Source organism: Idiotropiscis lumnitzeri, chromosome 17 (genome assembly GCF_059441095.1).
Source record: "Idiotropiscis lumnitzeri isolate Australia: NSW breed Sydney's pygmy pipehorse chromosome 17, RoL_Ilum_1.0, whole genome shotgun sequence".
NCBI classification, from domain to species: domain Eukaryota; kingdom Metazoa; phylum Chordata; class Actinopteri; order Syngnathiformes; family Syngnathidae; genus Idiotropiscis; species Idiotropiscis lumnitzeri.
In genome coordinates, this window is record NC_142407.1 from 9,621,487 (window position 1) to 9,642,037 (window position 20,551).

At 38.4% G+C, this 20,551-nt stretch overlaps 2 protein-coding genes across 7 annotated transcripts; one reads left to right on the forward strand and one right to left on the reverse strand.

Annotated features, from left to right (window-relative positions):
* The first annotated feature begins 2,380 nt into the window (after positions 1-2,380).
* bsx (brain specific homeobox) lies at positions 2,381-5,052 on the forward strand. Its single transcript, XM_088280093.1, has 3 exons — positions 2,381-2,760; positions 3,425-3,615; positions 4,138-5,052. The coding sequence occupies exons 1-3, from the start codon at positions 2,517-2,519 to the stop codon at positions 4,378-4,380; spliced, it is 678 nt and encodes a 225-aa protein (XP_088136219.1). The 5' UTR covers positions 2,381-2,516; the 3' UTR covers positions 4,381-5,052.
* Positions 5,053-7,027: 1,975 nt separating this feature from the next.
* Positions 7,028-20,530, reverse strand: jhy (junctional cadherin complex regulator). 6 transcript variants are annotated; one of them, XM_088279002.1, is made up of 10 exons: positions 19,867-20,530; positions 18,327-18,677; positions 14,602-15,286; positions 12,046-12,132; positions 11,635-11,720; positions 10,844-11,114; positions 9,683-9,769; positions 8,900-9,028; positions 8,173-8,367; positions 7,028-7,858 (listed from the first exon to the last, which is right to left on the reverse strand). In XM_088279002.1, exons 2-10 carry the CDS (start codon positions 18,629-18,631, stop codon positions 7,844-7,846), a joined length of 1,860 nt encoding a protein of 619 aa, XP_088135128.1. In that variant the 5' UTR covers positions 18,632-18,677; positions 19,867-20,530; the 3' UTR covers positions 7,028-7,843. The 6 variants fall into 6 exon arrangements, with proteins under 6 accessions (XP_088135128.1, XP_088135127.1, XP_088135130.1 ...); XM_088279001.1 differs by having other exon boundaries at positions 19,806-20,530; XM_088279004.1 differs by lacking the exon at positions 19,867-20,530 and adding an exon at positions 19,182-19,468 and having other exon boundaries at positions 12,046-12,129.
* Positions 20,531-20,551: the final 21 nt, after the last annotated feature.

Sequence of the window (20,551 nt, forward strand, 5' to 3'; positions counted from 1 at the left end):
TTACAAAAAAAAAACTTAAATCACAACAGAGTCTTTTAGGGGCGTGGCTTTTAGTTTGATGTCATGCAAAGCTATTCTAATGGGTGCCAATGTTAAGGTGAATCAAGGGTCCCTTTAATGCAGCATATTGATGCCCATAAGGGCCGTTCAAGAGGATGTTAACACCAGGCCTGACAGGCTCCTATTATGATTTGTAAAGTTAGCCAGCAGATTTTGTTGACCAGCAGTCTTACCTTGAACAATAAAACATTTTTCATTATAATAGTGCTTCCTATTTCTTGATCAATTTCTTTTTGAATTCATTTTATCGTTTTATGGTGACTTAAGCATAAGCGTTGCAAAAACACATCAAAAGTCATGCTGATACTGTATTTTATAATCCTTAACTTTTGGGAAACTTTGGCACTGTAATTTCTTTCTTTTTATTTCTATTGGTGTGTTTGTTTCTTTATTTCTTAAACTGTTCCTTTCTTTTTACTAGGATTTCCCTTTTTCTTTCTTTCTTTCTTTTTATAGCATTTCCATGATATGAATAATGTTCTGATTAAATTCACCTGTTGCCTATTGGAGTGAGGTGCCAAGTTTGAACATTTAAGAATTTGTTAATGTGACATATGCCAAAGTAATAATTAAATCCAATGACTGAAAATTAGCAGTTCTTTTTTCTTTTTTTTCTTTTTTTTTTTACGTTTTTATGTAGATCTCGTATCATCCAGAACTGAGACCGCCATTGCGGGTTGTACTTTTTGGGGTTTCTTTTTAATAAATATGACTTTAACCTAAACAAACACATTTTTAAAATGCTTAATAAGAATGGCTCGTATGAAAAAGATAAAAAAAAAAAACCTTCATCGATGGAAACGTATAGACTACTTTCGGCGCAGCAAGTGAATTTACAAAATACAATTTCCAAAGCCTATTATGCTGTTAACCAAACGTAACACGCACTCTTTCGACTCCAATTTGTACCTAATGAAATTGCCCCAAAGCCGCTTAACTGTCCGAAGAATGAATCCTGACGGCGATTTGACGACCATCTGATTTATTTATTTTCCAATTTCCGCTCTAAAAGCAACTAGTTATCCCGGTGTGCTCAATTGACGCACAGTGAGCGCAGGAGAGGTTGTGATTCCGTTCCATTTGAGTATGTTTACTGACATTTCATACTATACTTTGCTCGTCAGAATTGCCATTTTCTTTTCCAATGAAATGAAATTACTTTTTATTTCAATTAGTCCCATCATGGTTTAATATGTATTTATAGGCACATTCATGGGCAGGTTACTATAGTGGCGTCTTGTTTCAATCCATAGATCTAAAATGTTGTTTTAATCACGGCAAAATATGTTAGAGCTGCAGGCGTGTACTTATGAAAACACGTGACTCGAAACAATCAAGCCGGCTGATTCCGTATAATTAATTTGGTTCTCTGTCCAACTGATCAAATTGAAATCCTGCTCGCCCGGTACATTCAGGATTACAGTTTCCGCTCTAATATCTTCCTAATTGCCTAATATAGCATTGCAGGATGATTCTGCCTGCATTAAGGCACTTTGGCATTAACTGTCGTGATTAGAAATGTGACGACAACACCATATCAACAAATTATAGCAAACAGCTTTGGTTCGTAAATGGGCACGGCACATGTCCTCTCATAGATTTTAATACCGACAATTACAGTCCATTTGGATCGAATTGCAAGTCAAACTTGTTGGAACCTATTATTCCCGTGAGATCCGATTGAAAAAACTGGAATGAAAATAAGACTGCTGAACGTTTTGGGCTTGTTTTTCAAACCACCGCGGATTCTTAGAGTCCAAGTGCAATTTAAAGTTTTTCAACAAAGATGACCAACTCAAACATCGCAGATGTGGAAAAAAAAAATCAACAGGTCGAACAAAAATTTGACTCACAAATATGTCAGATGCTGTATAAGGGAGGAGAAATGAAATATGAAAAATCGAAGCTTGCGTTCCCATTTTTGCAAGTCCAAAAAAGTGGCTAGAGTGAGGAAAGAAATGGACGTTTCTTTATCGTTTTATTTAAATGCAATTCTTTATGTAAAAATAACTGTTGACGTTGAACAAATCACCACAGATTTCCAGAAATTAAAACCACCAAGAGGTAAAAGCTTGTGCATGAAAACACATCGTCGCCTGGCAACCAAATAAGCACTGCTTTAAGTATTTGTTTCCACCCGAATGACGATATGTTCCACACACGCTGCTTTTCTGCATTATCGCCGTTTCGCCAAGTGCACAATTTCATCCAATCGGAGCTCAGACCGCGTCCGTCACTTCTCTCCCGCCCATCTGTACTCTAATTGGCTGATGGGTAAATCAATTTTCACACTTCTGTCTGAATTAGAACTTGATGACAATCTCTCCTTCCTATGATATATAGGACATGCTTGCTGACAACACGTCGGGGCTGCATTTTAAAAACCGAGAGACGACTAAGAAGAGGCAGGCGCCAATGCGTGTTTAAGTAACGGCTTACTTTGAACAACTTTAGTCATGAGCATGAATTACCCATCAGCGGGTCCCACGCAGAGGTCGACGTCGTTTTTTATAGAAGACATTTTATTGCACAAACCGAAGCCGCTCAGAGAAGTTATTCAATCGCCTTTCTGTAGCCCCGTGGCCTCTCGGATGCCACTTCTGGAGTATGGATACCCATTGATGCCAACGCCAGTTTTGGCCCCACATCCACACCACCCGCTCCACAAACCAGAACATCATCAGTACTTCTTTACATCTGGTAAGTAGAAAACACCTAAGTGGCCATAAAGCAAAATCTCTGGAATAGATACACACGTTTTAAAAATGATGGAGAGTTCATATTTTCTAAACTTAAAATTTACTTGAGCCGAATTATGATATTATGTATACATTTTGGTTGGTAGCTTGTTATATTTTATAGTTGAGATGGGTTGAAATTCCTTAACAAAAATGCAGGTTGAAAAGTTAATTTCTCCCACAGCGCAATATTATTTTTTTAAATCACAAAAGCAATATAATTCATGGAACAAAAGGAGTTGTCATTGAAGGCAAATTACGCAACCAGATAAAACGCATACAAACAACTGTATTCCCAAATTGTGTCTTTAATAACGAATCGATACCTACTGATTGATTGACACTCGTGTATGAACATCCAATTGGTCACTTCTGATATTTTGCTCCTCCAAAAAAATCAGGTAAGCAAATCACCGATAAGCATAAATTGTAAAGGCAGTATTTTAATATTAACCATTGTTTGTGATTTCACTTTCACCATCACCGATGTATTTTTCAGTTGAGACTTCTAATCACAATGTATTTCCCTCTGTGAAATGGGATGTGCAAAAATATTAAAAAATCAATTATAATGGCATGTGTAATTGTAATTCCGACAGATAATCGCAGTTTGATCTCCATTCCAGGCATGCAGATGCCGGCCTTGTTTCAACACCACGCAGACTTACCCGGGAAGCACTGCAGACGCAGGAAGGCCCGGACGGTTTTCTCCGACTCGCAACTATCTGGTCTGGAGAAGAGGTTTGAAATCCAACGGTACTTGTCCACACCGGAGAGAGTGGAGCTCGCTACTGCGCTTAGCCTTTCCGAAACACAGGTATTACGATTTTATACGCACGTGCAGAAATAAAAAGGCGCGTTGGAGCTGTAAAGCGTTCTGGAAGTTTGTTGGCAGCAAACCGAAAATGTGAACAAATTCAACTGAGTTGTGTTGGGTCGCTTCGGTATTCAAGAACACATGATAAATTAATAAACAAGTTAATTTTTGAATTAAGTAAGAGCGTTCTGAAAAAGATTCAACACGTGCGATTTGACTGCATTGTGATCAACTATAAGCAGTTCTGTTTTTTAGTTTTATATTCATGTTTAATACTTCAATAAAACTACAATATTCAATTTTCTGTAGAAATGGTTCCAAAAGGTCACTCGCCAAAATGACTGATTAAAAGACATTAAAAAGTTGCGTGTAATGGCGATTTATTTGCAAGTATTTCATTCATTGTGAACTGCAAAAAAATATTTAATTTATCCGTTCAGACACTCATTAGTGCGTGTTACGGTCTAAAAAATATAGAAATGACTTTTCCGTTGATACAATGCATTCTTGCATTCTCCTCAGGTGAAGACGTGGTTTCAGAACCGGCGGATGAAGCACAAGAAGCAGCTGAGAAAAGCCCAAGATGAGCACAAGACACCCGGGCAGTTGGAGAGAACCGCGGAGAACTCGAGCGAGAGCGAATTGACGGAGAAAACCGGCAAGGAACTGAAACGTCCGCTGGAGCGGGACACATATTTGTTGGAAGAAAGCGACGACGATGTGGACATCGAGGATGATATTTGCTCGCCGGATCATCTCCTATAGTAGGCTGCATGGCTGCTTTCTCCGCAGAAAATTGTATACTTGTGTAAATAACGCTGACTTTATATTATTATCATTACAAATATTTACCGTTGAAAAATGATAGTCCTGTACGTGATGATCATTCATAAACCTGCTAAAAATGTTTTACAATTTCGTTTCATCCCTGCAAATAAATTCGAAATATATATTATGGCATCTATAACAACCTTTCTGTTGCAGATCTAATTCCGTTACATTGTTTACATTTATTGTATCTTTTCTTTTAACCGGCGGATTAGTGGCCGTTTTTTGTTTTTTTTTTAAACACCGACTCTTTTTCGTCATAGTTGCTGTTTGAATCAAGTTTGTATTTTTTTTTAAATTATTATTTTGTTTCTTCATTGCTAGACTTCTGCCCTAAAATATACTGGCATTTAAATTACTGTTCATTCTCTGTAAATTCATTATGCATGCGCTATACTGTATCAGAAATCCATTTTGTGTTCCGTTAATTCGAGTCCATTTGTCTACTTTTAAGAAGAAGTCATTCTTTTCTTTGCCATATGAAGCACCAGTTGTTATTTACAACAGGGCACAATAATGTAGTCCCATGCTCATTTTATAAAGTCATCTATAATTTCCATCCGTTTTAACTGAAAAAAAAAAAAGTTATTTCGGGGCTGAAGATGTGGATATTATTTCAAATAACATCGTGGGCCGCGTTGTGTGTTGTGTTTTCAAACAAGTGGCAAATACATTCAAAATAAGAAATAAGAAAATGGCAAGTGTCAAGAAAAACGCAGGCCATAATTTCCGCCAGCTGAGCTCTGGAGGAAGTGGGAATCTCTTACGAGTGTTTGATTGGTGTGCTGTGAGAAGGGAAGTGCTGATTCTCGAAACTCGTTGGGTCAAATAAAATTCTGACGACTCTTCGTTTGCTTTGGGGGTTTCCCCGTCTTTAAAATAAAATGTCATTTTCAGAAATTCCACGTCATGGACTCGCAGTAAAAAAAAAAAAAAAAAAGAAAAGGAAAGAAAAGTTTTGCTTCTTGCTTATCGCTTAGACCTGACTTCAAGATGTAATTCAAAACGTCCACATTGTTAAAAATGTAACAAGAAATATGCATCTATGGAATAAGTATCAATAAAGTATTTACCACACCTACAAAGGTAAGCAAGAAAGTTCCTACCTACATCCTTCCAATCTCGGAGTTATGAAATTAAGAGTCCTTATTGACTGGTGTGTTTTTCTTTTTTGTTTCTTTTTTTACTCAGGCTCTTTCGTGATGTAACATCTAATTTAGTTTTTTTTCTTCATGTTGATATATTGACAGAAAAAGCTGATTTGTTAGCAATTATTTCGTCTGAAATAATCAAATTACGTGATGGAGCAACACATAATGATCAATCCCGTTTTATGACATAATTGAATAATTTCAGCACCCTAATTGAGCTGCATCTTCCCTTAATTGATATTTGCAAATAACACACACACTTCTGTCTTTTGTATTGGATTTGTAGTTCTGCCTTTTGTGTCTTTTGTATTGAATTTGTAGTCCTGCCTTTTGAAAAAAAAAAAAAAAAAAACAGCCCATGCCATGCCCTAATGTGTTTCAGATTATCAGACAGCAGGGGGAAATACAAGAATAGGCCGTGCAGAAGGTGATCAATTAAAAGATTAAGCGTTTTGCAACACATGGCTGCATCTGCATTTGGGCCTAATAGCAGAGCCATCAGCTCATTTTCTCCAAGCCTGCCGCCTACTGAAGCGTCCTTCTCACATCAAAGCATCCACGTCTGCATCATCTTCCCCAATGGGGAGAAAGGGATGCTAATTTGAAGCCCTTCATGTATAGCAGTGAAAGACTCCTTCAATTAACTGGCTTTCAATGGGGGGAAAACGAGTAGGTGGAACTGAAAAAGATGCAGAGACTGAGTCTGGATAGGCAACATTTCTCATTAAATTAAAAGGGTTGTGTCATTTGTTTCCTATCAGGCATCTGAGGATTTAATACTAAAAACACTGAGCTTCAAAGAGTCCACGATGGGTTAAATAGAGACGGTAATCTAATTAAAATATTTCAGAGGTAAATAGAGCTTTGAAAATGATGGGAGAGCACAATTAGTAAAATGAGCTGTGTTGGAGTGTTTCCCATGAAGGGGGGCGGCTTTTTGGGACACTCCTTTATGGACAAGTAGGAGTGGCACCAGATCAGGTGAACCTCAAAGTGTAATACTGTCACAATATCAGGCATTATAAAACACGAGCGCCATAAATCCATTTGCAACCTACACTTGCTTTAGGTATATGTTGGCTTTCTAAAATGTATTGAACCACCTGACAGTGCTGTTTTGTTGCTTGTTGACACAAGAAAGAAGAAAAGTATGTAAAAATGCACCCCACATCCAACTTTTGGAAAAAGCCATCACCGATCTGAAACAGTTACCCTAATAAGCAATTTTTCAAGATTGATCGTAATGTTAAAACTCAACTAGTGACTTACCATAAAATCCCGTGTATAATATACCTCACCTAAATCAACTTTGAAATGTGTTTTACCGTTTTAGCCAATCTAGGTGGTTTGAAGTTGCTTTTTTCACTGTTTTGGTCCTTTACTTCTCCTGTTAGGAAGAGAATGCCAGGAAAGTGAGTAGCAGACACACAAAAGCAATTCTTTGCATTTAATAAATTTTAACATATTCATCAGAGGAATGTGAGAAAACCGGTGGAAGTTGGTGGGCCGTGGAAAGTTGTTGTCCTGTGCTGAAACAGACTAGTTTGCGACTTGGGGCGGCCATTGTGCGCTGAAACGTAATTTGTGTAAGCCTGGTTTGTTAAAAAGTGATCAACTGGAACGGCAAATTTGGCAGGGTGTCACCTTATAAAGGCAAAGGGTGCAGAGTCTTTTACAGCAAATAATCGGCCTTTGAAAAGCGACTTCACAGCTCTTACCAGCAATACTACTGTTTTAATCAAGACACAACATACATTAATTTCTCTTGAAAATATTTCTTTTCAACATTTTCTTTCATTTAAACATTTAAAACGACACATTATAAGCACACTGTGGCAAGAGTATCTGTCTGAATCGTGGCGTGAGTGGGTGAGAGCACCTGCAAATTCGCTTGCATTTGAAAACCTGAACTCAAAGATGTACGTCTCACACACCGCAACAGCACATAGGACACACACCTACACTCACACACACAGCATGGTGAAATAAACTATGTGGAACACAATAATCATTGCGGTCGGAGGGCACAGAGCTATGCAACAGCTCCCAGTACCGCCCATGACCAGTAGTGGGCGACATTTAAGACAATATAGTGCTATACAATGTTAGTTCGAATAATGTCAAAGTCCATTAAACAAGAAAAAACACTGCAGGAAGATGCTTACGGAGAGGTGGCTCCTCCTCAAAAGCCGTGCAGATTGGCCAATAAAGAAATCTTCATAGTGGTGCCTCTGAGTAGGTGGTCCACATCAGTCGGAGCAGATCTAAATGAAAGCAAAGAAATGAAAACCTAACCTCTGTCAGTCAGAATTCACAAATTCTGACCCTGCAAAAAAAAAAATAGCAAAAATAAATAAAATAATAGAAGTTGTCATTAAGCTTGGAATTAAAAAAAAAAAGGATCTTTGACGTCTTTAGCCGTCAATGGTAGTGAACGAGTTTATGGCTTTGAACACCCCTGATTCTTTAGAACCTTTCTGTGGACCATGGCTTCTTACTTAAAAACATCCCCTCGTGTTTATCGATCAAGCCAATCTTGGACTAAATTTATTTTTGGATTTCTTCAAATAACATGCACCTTTTTGAAGAGGGCCTCCTTTTCTTCTTGATGACGTTTCATAAGAAGATCAACTGTGGCTTGCTGGGAAATGTTCCAGTCCTCTAAACAAGGAGTAAGTCCGATGGAATCTCCCGACCGTTGTTGCTTTTTACTTGATTTGGATTGAGGAGTCTGACGGGGAGGCTTAGCTATGGTCTTAGCATACTCCAAAGCCTGTGAGAGGGAGCGAGAGAGAGTATGTAGTAGTGATGGGAAAATGAAGCTTCAGATGCGCTTAATGAACCAGTTGTTGTATTTTTGAGTCCTGTTGGTTTAAATAAAGGGTTTAAAAAATGGCAAGTCAGTGTGCTTTCAGCCCAATATTGAACATAGAGCGCCATCTACTGGAGGCCAAAAATACTACAACTGCTTCATGAAGCAGATTTGAAGCTTCATTTACCCACCTTCCATGTAGTAACATTTACCATAAATAAATTTTTAAAAAATCAAGAGATACAATTTGCAAAATGAAAATCTTAGAAAATATATACTGTTGGAAATTCTACATACAAAACACTTACCAATATTAGTAACAGTAATTAAACTATAGTTGTATATTAGTAACCCGTAGTAGTGTCAAAATATTGTTAGCACGGCCATTTTGTAATCTAATCTCATGTGCTTTCTTCATTTTGCTCATCACTCTTCACTTTCACTCTTGCACAGTCACAAAAGCAAAGAGGGACGCACAAATATCAAGACACACCTTAATCCTGGGAACTTTCCTGTCTTTGCCTACTGGGTCCTTGGCCAACAGAAAGGGTATCTTACTCATGTTTTTGTTCCTCTCACGGACCGCATTTGAATACAGCTTCTGTTGGGTCATCTTCTCAGCCTGGCAATAGTCAAAGAATGGGAACAAATAGAATGTGGAAAAAAAGAAAGCCACAGATTCACATGCAGATTATAAAGAGGAGCCTCTCCACACTAGCCGACAAAACCAAACCCAGCAAGCTATTCACTGGGCCTATAAACAATTATATATATCATTCGCTAATAGGCTTGGCCCTGGAGAGACGCAGGCCTCAATTTGGAGTAAATTAGCCAAACATGCTCACTTTTTACAACAGGGGATTAAGAAAAGATATATTGAAGCCAAAGAGCACTTAACTTCTAATGGGTACTCTCATTTGCTTTGTAAATGTAATTTTATCAGTGGAGTAGCAAGTGAGCCTTTAAATGATGAACTGAAAACAGGGCCAGTGCATATAAATCACTCAATGCACAAGCTCTAATTCCAATGAATTTGTAAAATGTAAACCAGAACAGAATGCAATGATTTGTCAATCATTTTGAAACTATAACCTAGAAAAAAAAAATGCAACTGGTTCATGAAGCAAATTTGAGGCTTCATTTTCCCATCACTCGTAGCATTCACAATAATTAAAATTAAGTAGAGTTTGTTTTGAACTCTACTTGTTTGCTATACAGACTAGTTTTGAGCATCCTAAGATAACCACTAAATTGTAGCGTACTGGATGATACTCACTTGCTTCTTAAATGCTGTGTAGTCAGGACCTAGACCTTGTAGCTTCACATCCAGCTTCAACTCCTTATATTCTTTCAGGGTGTATGTCTGCGAATACGCAGGAGAGCGTTGTGAAAATAATTCATCACTGGGCGCTATTGTGAAATCCAATCCAGTTGCATTTAGTTTGATCGTGAGGAAGAAAAGGGATTCTCTTATCAGCTTTTCTGTTCTTCATCAAACACCGGCAACATTTATAACTACTGTTACTCTTGACAAAGTTTGTTATTACTGTGTTACTATTTCTGTAATGCACTTTATTTTGGAGTCAGCCATTCCTCCATCAAGCTTTTCCAGTTGGTCCAAAATGCTGCTTGCCTCTTAACTGGTACTCGTAGACCTTTTGCGCCTCACTTTCCATCTTTAAAAATTGTCTTAAAACAAAATTTTTATTTTTTGGCTGTTTACTGTCCTTATTAATTAATTTTATTGTTTGTTGTTGTGTGACTTACTTTTGCGCCATGTACAGCACTTTACATACAGCGGTGGTTGTCTTAAAGTGCTTTATAAATATAGTTGAGATTTTCTATCACCTTACATACTAAAGACAAAATAAACTACAGCCGACTCACCAAATGCACGTGCATCTTTCGTGACCTTGTACCTTCCAGAGTCTTATTGCTGTATAATCACTTTATCATCTAACACATCTTCAATTGGCTTTACAGAGCCAGCAGTTCTCTGGCCATCTTAGTGCAATTAAGTGTATCTTAGAGGAGCTAGACAATTAACCTGATGCTTGTGCCCTTAGTAACTAAAACCCTTCTGCTGGATTAAGCAGCCCCCGTGTTGAGGGTTGAGGGGATTACTTATGACTTCAAAGGAGCATAACCTCCCATGTATGTAGGGATTAGAATGGGATGCCACGTCACTTGTATCTGTTGCACCAATAAACCAGCTGATTAGTGCATTTTACTGTTATGTACGTATATTGTCAACTGGAATGATGAATGGTCTAATAGGGTATCCAATGCAACGCAACTTTATTTATAGAGCGCAACCACAGCTGCATATAAAGTGCTGTGCATAAAGTAAAAATAAAGCGCATATAAATGACCGTTTGAACAATAAATGAATAACATTAAAAAGAAAGAATACAGAAAATTATGTAGCTCAACCAACCTTGTAATAAGTTCTTGTCTTTTTCTTATCTTCCATCTGTGCCGAGAAATCCGCAGAGCTGTTTCCATTGTGGGGAGTGATTGTCTTCACACTCTGTCCAAAGCACTGCTTTGGCATAATAGGTGGCAGCTTTGTATAGATTCCGGTGTCGTCTGAAGTACATGAAGGCATTGTGGGGACGTTTTCGAGACTTTGCTTAATGCAATCTTGGTTCGAACACCACTTCTGTTCGCACTCCTTGATGGATAAGTAGCATTTTATTGCAGTTGTGCTGAAACACAGAATTATTGCTTGATAAATGGGGAATGGTACGACAATACGGCGCATAGTAATTATGGTCTGGTTTTCAAAGTAGCACCAGAGGTTGTTGCTATTCGTCCTTGTTCTTTTCCTGACCCATTGAATTTAGTCGCAATGGATATTCTAGGCTTTTTTGCTATCGGTTTATTCCATAGATGTAATCTATAACAACAATTTGAGAAGCGTTATTTAGCTGTATTGTCTAACTTAATACAATCCTTACTGAATTAAATAGATCGACAAAATAATCAAATAAATGTTGCTGGTTAGAACGTTCTTTTACCAAATGCAGCGTATAATAATTGCGACTTTCAAATGCTACTCACTCATGAAACTCAAATTGATTCGCAATTAAGGATTTATTTGGCCTTTGTTGAACAGTGAATAGTTGCTAGTGAATCCACGATTACATGATATAATTTTACACGGTCTAATATGAAGGATTTTTTATTTTATTTTTTTTTTTTATAAAAAAGATGACAGTAAATCACCTTTGCGATTCAGGGCTTTTCTCCATGCTCCTGAAGGAGCGTTCCATATTTCCTTGTTGTTGACTCCCTTCGGTAATATGGGTGACCTGGGGTTAGAGTTGGTTTAACATTTGAAGCACAAATAAAGGCTGTCCCAGCACTAGTGATGGGTAAATGAAACTTCAAATCTGCTTCATGAAGTAGTTGTAGTATTTTTGGACTCCAGTAGATGGCGCTCTCTGTTCAACATTGGGCTGACTTGCCATTTTTAAACCCTTTATTTAAACCAACAGTGCCATCTACAGGACACAAAAATACAACAACTGATTCATGAAGCACATTTGAAGCTTCATTTTCCCATCACTATCGAGCGGGGAGGAAAAAAAAGTACAAAGGCTGTTTATAAACTACGGGATAACGTAAAGTACATACCTTCAATTGTTGGGTTAAACTTTGTTCTGGATCTGAACTCTCTTTTGGACACTCAGAAGTGGCTACCTTATGAGTAGTTTCATACTGCTTCACAAAAGTAGAAAAATAGAGCAATTTGAATTAACAAAGTTGAGCACGGAAAATCGAAAACGGAAACAGAAAATATCTTTCTCTGTCATTGTCCCAAGTGTTAGGATGGTGTGTGGTTCAGTGTCTTGCTCAAAGGCCTTGGGTCAGTAGGCAGGCAAACATCAACTCAAAGACATACCTACTTGAACCTTCGACCTCTAGATTAAATCTGATGCCGACAGATCAAATCTGACTCAAGAGGAATAAACTTGAAATAGCCAATGTTTTGATGCAAGTTGAAATCAGTGCGTATCTGCAAAATCAGTGATAGGTTTAGTTACGTTCAGCAGAATACCCAGTATATGCAAACATGCAAAAACACGAGTTGCCTTTTGACACACATTACGAAACGGCCAATCAAATGGAGCCAATAATCTTGCCCAAATTGCGTTTGGAGGATGGTAACCTGTGTAATATCTTTTCTTCTAAATTGGGAGACCAGTAATTGCTTCTCTATGAGGCAATGTCACAACAAAGTCTGCCAATTGCACCCGGCTGTATTACCTCCTGTACTCGAGAAACATCTTTTTTGCAATGATGACTTCAAAGAGGATGTGGTCTTGAATTGCATTTAGCTGCTATTGTAGACAGCCTAGGTAATCTTGATTGGGTGTTTAGACTGAGGCAGGGGCAGAGGCATTCCCAAAGCTTTGGTCTAAAGCTATTAAAAGATTGTACATTATGTTACCTTGGCTTTGAAGTGACGGCCTGCAAGAGGACAAGGTGCAATAGCAGAAGATTGATCTGCTACTTCTATTACTATGAAAGAATACTAGTCCCAGCGAACCTACTCATTGCTTCTGCCAAAGTACCACTTTGATGGTGCAAGCAATAGCCGCATTAGAAACTGGTGTACATTTAATCGTGTGTAATTTCCTTTGGTAATGTGGTATCGTATGGCATGGTAAAAAAATGGCTTGTGTTGTCATTTTGTTGGTTATCTGAATGAATTTCAATATATATATATATATATATATATATATATATATATATATATATATATATATATATATATATTAGCTTAGAAAACAACCAAGAACAGTTTTCCTTATGATAAATGCCAAAGAGGTCAACACGTTTTAGTACACCATCTGAAAAGCTGATGTGACCCCCAACCCCAAAATTAGGATTTGAAGGTTTTACTTGGTCTAACCGACTGCTGTATATACAGGGGTGCAACCACCTACTTTCTGGGGGGGGGGGGGGGGGCAGACACATAATAGGCGCCCCCCCCTCCCCATTTTAAAAAAAATAATAATAATAATAATAATAAAGATTTTTTTTGAGAATTTAATCTCTTGAGTGAAATAATTGAATGACAACAATTATTAAGTAAAACATGTCTGGCAATTGAAAACTAATGAGCAAATTCAGAGTGATATTGACAAAACCAGAGGCTTCAAGAGAGGGAAAGCCTCCAGCTCTGTTTACCACTACACAAAGCTAACGGCTCTTGACTATGTAAATGGTGATGATATGAGACATTGTAGAGGACTGGGGCTCAGATGGGTGGACAAGGTTGAGGGTATTATAGCCAGAAAAACAGTCCTGTGGCCCAACAAATGGTGAATGCCTGCTATCCAGACCAATTATGCCACTGTGCCAGGTGCATGGATGTCTGAGAGCCTATTGGGAGGCATGTCTCTGATGTTCTGGTTGTACAGATCAAGTCATAATAAGCACTACATAGCAAGCCGGATATGTATGGCTCTTTTATATGGTGGAAAAAAAGAAAAATGAAACCCTGCAAATTAATTTTCCAAGGGGGGGGGTTAAGGCAAGCGTCATAGGACATGCATTTGGTTGTTGACTGACAGGGCCATAAAAACTATTTAGATAGCAATGATCCAAATAAATGAGAAAAGGGTCGGCTGATACGGGCATCGTAGAAAGATGCCACTAGTGCTTTGGATAGCAAAGTTGCATTCAAACAGCATCAAATTAAACGTGACCAGAATAATCATATGGGTTTAGAAAATACACTAACATTTGGTGTATAGCTAGATAAATGATGAAAACTTGGCCAACTGCTAGTCGAAGACCTGGAGAAAAATTAAAATAAAATAAATACATAAAATTATATATAGTGCAAACAAATGTAAGTGAGCTCGCACTCGGACAAGCTAAAAGTCAAATAAAAAGAGTGGAGGTTTATGCTTTCACGCTTTACAGGGTTATTGTAGTTTTTAAAGGCGAATATGATTCCCTTAAGAAAGTATTAAAGAAAAAAAGTGTTAAACGATAATTATACATAATATAAAAGCCATTCCTGAAATGCAAAGACTACTTTTGAAACCTTGAATTTGACATTCATAGTTTTGTGCTTTTAAGTGCTAGTGCAGCCCCTAGTGGTGATTTGTTTAATTGCACTTACTTTCCCTTTTAAATGTTATCCTAGTTAATTTTTTTCATTTTACCCCCACATACCTTTTTAACAGTGTGAGGCTTCTTCTGCTGAACTGCATGCATATTCACATAGGATCCATTACCAGCTGTAATGCGGCCAAGTGTTATTTTGTTCCTTTCCACAAGGTCTTCTTTGTGTGTATGTTGTTTTTTCCTCCCAAGAGTCTGAGAACGCTCTGTTGTAAGCGAGTTTTGAAATGATTTTGCAGGTATGTGTTGCAGTTCCTCCTGGTTGTGGGTTTGATCTTTCAAGTACAGAGCATGATTGGCCTCCGTGTGCTCTGTCATCTGAAGAGATCTTTCCATACTTTTATCCACATCGGCACAGCTATTCTTTGGCGGGTCTTTGGACTGCGCGTGGGTGTTGCACTCACGACGAGATAAGTTGGATTTTGGCGAGTGATGAAGCAACCCATTGTTGTGATAGTGGGTTGTTATTGAGTTAACCTGGTCATCTTGGCGGTGGAGGTGGTATGGTTGATTACACTCACTGCCAGAAATATTAGGAGTCATTGATCTGGTGTCAGCTATGTATCTGTATCCTCTTATGAATGGCTTCAGCGGCTGACCCGACGTTGGACTACAAAAATGGCGAAATTCCACGTCAGAGCAACTTAAACTCCCAGGGATGACGTCTCCCGTTTTGCTCGTGTTCCAACTTGGGTAACAGCACAATTCTGAGCAGGCATCAATGGCATCCAGTTTGCTATAAGGTGAAAAGGAAAACAGAAGAAGCCACTTAGTACATAAAGCCAAACACTTGCATCTGGATACTTCACTAGAGGGTATTAGCTTGCTCTTTTTTTTTTTTGCCTTAACGGGAATGAAGATTAGGTAAAAGTTGTTTTTTGTTTTTGCTCAGTAACCTAATGTAAAGGTTCTTTTGAGTGCACTCTCAATAATATTTCAACTGTCACAGTAACTACCCATCCATCCATTTTCTTCTGCTTGTCTGGGGCCAGCAGCTTCGGGAGGGAAGACCAGACTTCGGACCTCAATGGGTGGATGACGTAAAGTTGGCCAGGATGATCACAGATCACGCCCACTTTCCACTAGTGATAGGTAATGAAGCTTCAAACCTGCTTCATGAACCAGTTGTAGTATTTTTGGACACCAGTAGATGGCACTCTCTGTTCAACATTGGCCTGAAAGCACACCGACTTGCCATTTTTTAAACCCGTTATTTAAACCAACAGTGCCATCTACAGGACTCAAAAATACAACAACTGGTTCACGAAGCGCGTTTGAAGCTTCATTTTCCCATCACTAGTCCAAATTTCTCACCGTATTTTACCCTGGGACGGTAACTCTTTTCGACTACTTTCATCGGTAAGCCTGTACTTTCTAGAGAAACACAATATGTAATGTCTCATAACATTGTGAGTTTTTGCCTCAAATTTTATCAGCAGAAAGTCAAAGCCTAAAAAAAATGCATTAAATGTGATGACCAATCCTGAATTCAGGGAGTTCAACAAATAAAGATTGTTTTCAGTGTGATAAATTCCAAAAATCTTGTATAGTATGTATATCAAAGGAAGGCACACTCATTACATCTTTATAACAGAGATGACGTCAAGCTAGGACGACATGCTAACGGGGATTTCAATCATAGAGTTCTCCTTTTTGTCTTTTCACCTTCAGGCTGACAAATAAAAGCGAACTTTAGCAGTACTATCAGAGGAATAGTTCACAAATGCCATTTTTCAGATCATGAGCGGGCTACAAAATTGCGGTATTAAATGCTCAATGGCCGAGAAAACATGTTATGAAAATAAATTGTAGCTCTTTGTGCTTACTTGGTGGACTGAAAAGAATCTTATTCCCCACAGACATCATGATAAATATGTGTGTCTGTGTTTGTGTGTGCGTTTGGGGGGGTGGGTTCAAAGGTGTAGAACGCTTCCTTTCAATGAGACTGAACAGGTAAGAGAGATCTCTCTAATGAGTCGAACTCAAACAAGTTGGAAAATGCATTAAAACATGCAGCAGGCGTGTGATGGGGGAAAAAAAAAATACAGAATTTTATCACGAGTCCAGAAGCCCGGATACAAAAGCAAGCGGGAAAACGGTGACAATGAAAGGAAATAGTTACATGGACTCAAACACTATCTTCCAAAATTGAGTAAATAGGTGAAAGATATATAGCGCACAGAGATGAATGGAGCTGCTTAGATAGGATTTGTTCACTTGAATGAGGAATAGGCATTGTGTTTGTAAAGTATGCAGTGGTATTGTGTGAAAAGGCTTATCTGCTTTGAGGAGCCGGTAAAAAAGGACTAAAAGAACATGATGGGAATAGGACGGTGTCCTCTACCTCGGCTCTATTAGACTGAAACCTTTGTGGAAATGTACCAAGGGTCATTTTCCTCTGAAACAATATATTTATGTCACAGATGAACATTTACCACAGGTTCATGACAGCAGAGAGTAAATTCCCATTTTTGTAATTTACTATCATTCAGATTCTGAAACAGACAAATATACAGTCGAAGACGACTATCACCTTTCCCTCAAAAGCGAGGTCTCCTTTACAGTAACAATAATCATTATTGACCCAGGAGAGACCGCGTATTTTGATTGACCAAAAAAACAAAACAAGACTCTCGAATGAAAGCTTTGATTGTCCTCGTTGATGAATTAGGCCAAGCGCCACTCAAACACCATTTCACGGTTGAGTGGTGAATCATCTTAAATTATCCATGTGATGTCTAAATATTCAAAGTTTCAATGTTACTGATGCTCTCCTGTAGTGTTTACATTTCTAGCGATATTACCTGTCAAATAGTAATTTATCTTAACTGAATGACTTACGGGATTAATGTTATTCGAAGTGACGGGGATTCGTTTTAGGTTTTGCCTTCACAAACTATATTGTTAGGATTATTGAATTTTTGTCATTAAATTTAATTAAAATATATCTGTGGTTGCAAATATGTACTCTATTTCCAATGTCTTATCAAATAAGGTCACATTCATAAATTCAACAAAATGTTCTCAGCACTGATACGAAAGTCTTTACTGCCATCTACTGGCCACTTGGCGAGTGAAAGAATATTGTTGTGCGGCCTCGTCTGATACACGTTTAACCAGTTACGCCAGTAACGCGCAAGTAACGCGTTACTACTTTTTGAGTACTATTTCCAGAACATTCAAGTTACAGTGAGTTACTATTTATGTCATGTCAAAAAAAATGGAATGGTGTAATAGGGCCTCAAGCAGAGTAGGGCTTTTGGTAAGTTTTGAAGATATTTTTTACAAGACAAGTTTAAAAACGAATGTCATACATTCTAATATGAAATGGAATATTCTGTGGAAGTTCATTAATATGCTTGGACGGCGTTCTCATTTTTAGATGTTGAACTAGTTCACCTTTCTTGTGAACACATACTGATAATGAAGTTAGCATGTCGTTTTGGATTAAAATCATAAAAATACCCCAAAACGTCTTGGTTTTCAAGGCAACTTTTCATCATTGCAAGCGGAGATCTTGGAGTTCCTTACAAACATCCTTCACAGCTCACCTGCAGTGTTTAAAAGGGAATGCTTGCTTCCTTGTCTTGGAAGTAAGTATGTGTTCATGCCTACAACATTTCTGACTGCACAAAGCTGCAAAAGTTTCAAACGAATGAAAACTCCACCGATGCGCATTTAGACCTTGTGCTGAACAGTGTTATGAAGTCACTTATAGCAATTAGCAAATACGGTATTTGGGAAAAACACTTTTTCCTCAAGCTCTAAAATAATACCTTTTGTGAGTATCTCTTCCAGGTTCCCTCGTCCCGTGCGAATGTGCTGCCACTTCAATGCTATCAGAAACCATGTCCTCTTCATGTAGATTATTGGATGCATCTTCAACTTTCCATTTTGCTTCCTTCAAACTGTCATTCATCTTTCCTTGAGGTAGTATGGAATCACCGATGTGCATTCTTAGCTGCTCTTTCCAGTCTCTCTCCTGGGCCAAACTCTCTTGGTCCGTCTCAAGAGATTTGCACTGATCGGTCAGAACAGCTGTTTTCTGATTAGGAGGACCAGAGCTGATTCTGTTATCCATAATTAGGTTGCAGGCCAATGTCTGCCCCCAAAAGAGCTGGCAAGCCCTTCAAAGAAAAAGATTCAGATTACAAAATGAACACAATACAATGACAATCATCATCATCATCATGACTATTGTATGTATACTGTTGGTGATATTATTATTGTTATCATTAATACTAGTAATAAGTAGTAGAAGAAGAAGAATGCATTTTATTTAAAGGTATCTGTTCAGAACACATAAAGACATTGTACAATCAAACAGCAAAATCAGCGTAAAATAATTGAGAGCACAAGAAGGTGAAATGTAAAAACGTAGAAACAGACATTATGAACCAAATATAAATCAAATTGGGAAAAAAAACGATTTAAAGGCCTACACAAGGATAACAAGATCAAGAACTGCCGTCTTGGAAAACTTCATTTACAACCGTCATCTAAAAAGAGTGCCGAAGCAGACGACATACTAAAACAATGTGGACTTCACTTGATTTCTTGTGGATAAACTAGTGCTTCGGACGACTATAAGCCAAATGTGAAAGTGTACTTGTAGTATTTCGGAAACTTACCTGGCTACCCGCAAGCCGCCCAATGTTGTCGAGGAGCCAGTTCAGAGCGAAGACACAATAATCGCCCACATTTAAACAAGATATTTTGTCGAGACCAAACGACTCCGGACGTAATGCTTCGTATTAGCTACAGTGTCGTGCTGGATTGTTGACCTTAATGACGTAAGTAAATTATACGGAAAACGGCAAGAACCGTGACACCGTAACCATAGAGACAACGACGCGTACACTAGGCTTTCAATATGCTCTCCATAGAACTCGTATACAACAACTAGATACAGCATTGGCTGGTTGGCGACGTGCGGACATGTCAGCCATCTTGAACCGGGAGTCCCAATGAGAATCCAATAAATTGATCATATCGTCTAATTCTTTACTGGTTTCGACACGAATTGCTTCGTTAGAAACATCAGACACATACTTATGACACCAGACGGGTAGGTAATCTTAAAGTCGGGGATTTAATAACACATTACTTGAATCAAGCACCATTGTACATTGTCAGTTATATTTGTGAAAAAAATACAATAAGTGAAAAGATGAGTAAAGCGGTGCAACTTCATGGATTTTATTGCCAAGTAATAGTATCATTTGAAATTAAATCAATAAAACATTTATACTCACAATTATATGCGATACTATGACATACTGCCTTATAGGGCTCGTGCCACGCGTCACTGTTCACCTGTTTGGAGGCTAAACAAGGTGTTAGCGGAGGTATACTGTAAAGCAGGGGTCCTCAATCCTGTTCCTCGAGGGCCGGTGTCCTGCAGGTTTTCCATCTCTCCCTGCTGCAACACAGCTGATTCAAATGATCAGATAATCAGCAAGGTCTGCAGAAGCTAGATAACGATCGCTCAGGTGTGTTCCACCAGGGAGAGGTGGAAAACAGGCAGGACACCGGCCCTCGAGGAACAGGATTGAAGACCCCTGCTGTAAAGGATGTGAAATGGTCGCATTTTTGCACGAGTCCAAAACGTGTTAAAAAGCAAACAATGGAGGGAATCTACAGCGGCAAATTAGACCACGAAGCCAGGGTCCGACACTTTGTGAAAATACACATTCTGAATGAGTGGAGTGGACCTACTCCTTCCTTTGTGGGTGGCACGTGCATCAAACTGGCAGGGCCCTTAGTGAATGCAAACATCTTTACATCAGTACACATCTCAGCTGTCACCAGTCAGCACCAAATCAGATAGTTACAATTTGTTTGTAAAACGCCTCCAGTCTCAGTGTCCTTGGAAATAAATGAAATGGAGAAGTGGCATAACACCTCATACAGTACTTAAGGTTTGTGTTGGTTGTAGTGGGAATATTTTCATTTTACAATAGCCTTTTCATTTATATTATATTTGTGGCAACAGTAAAAA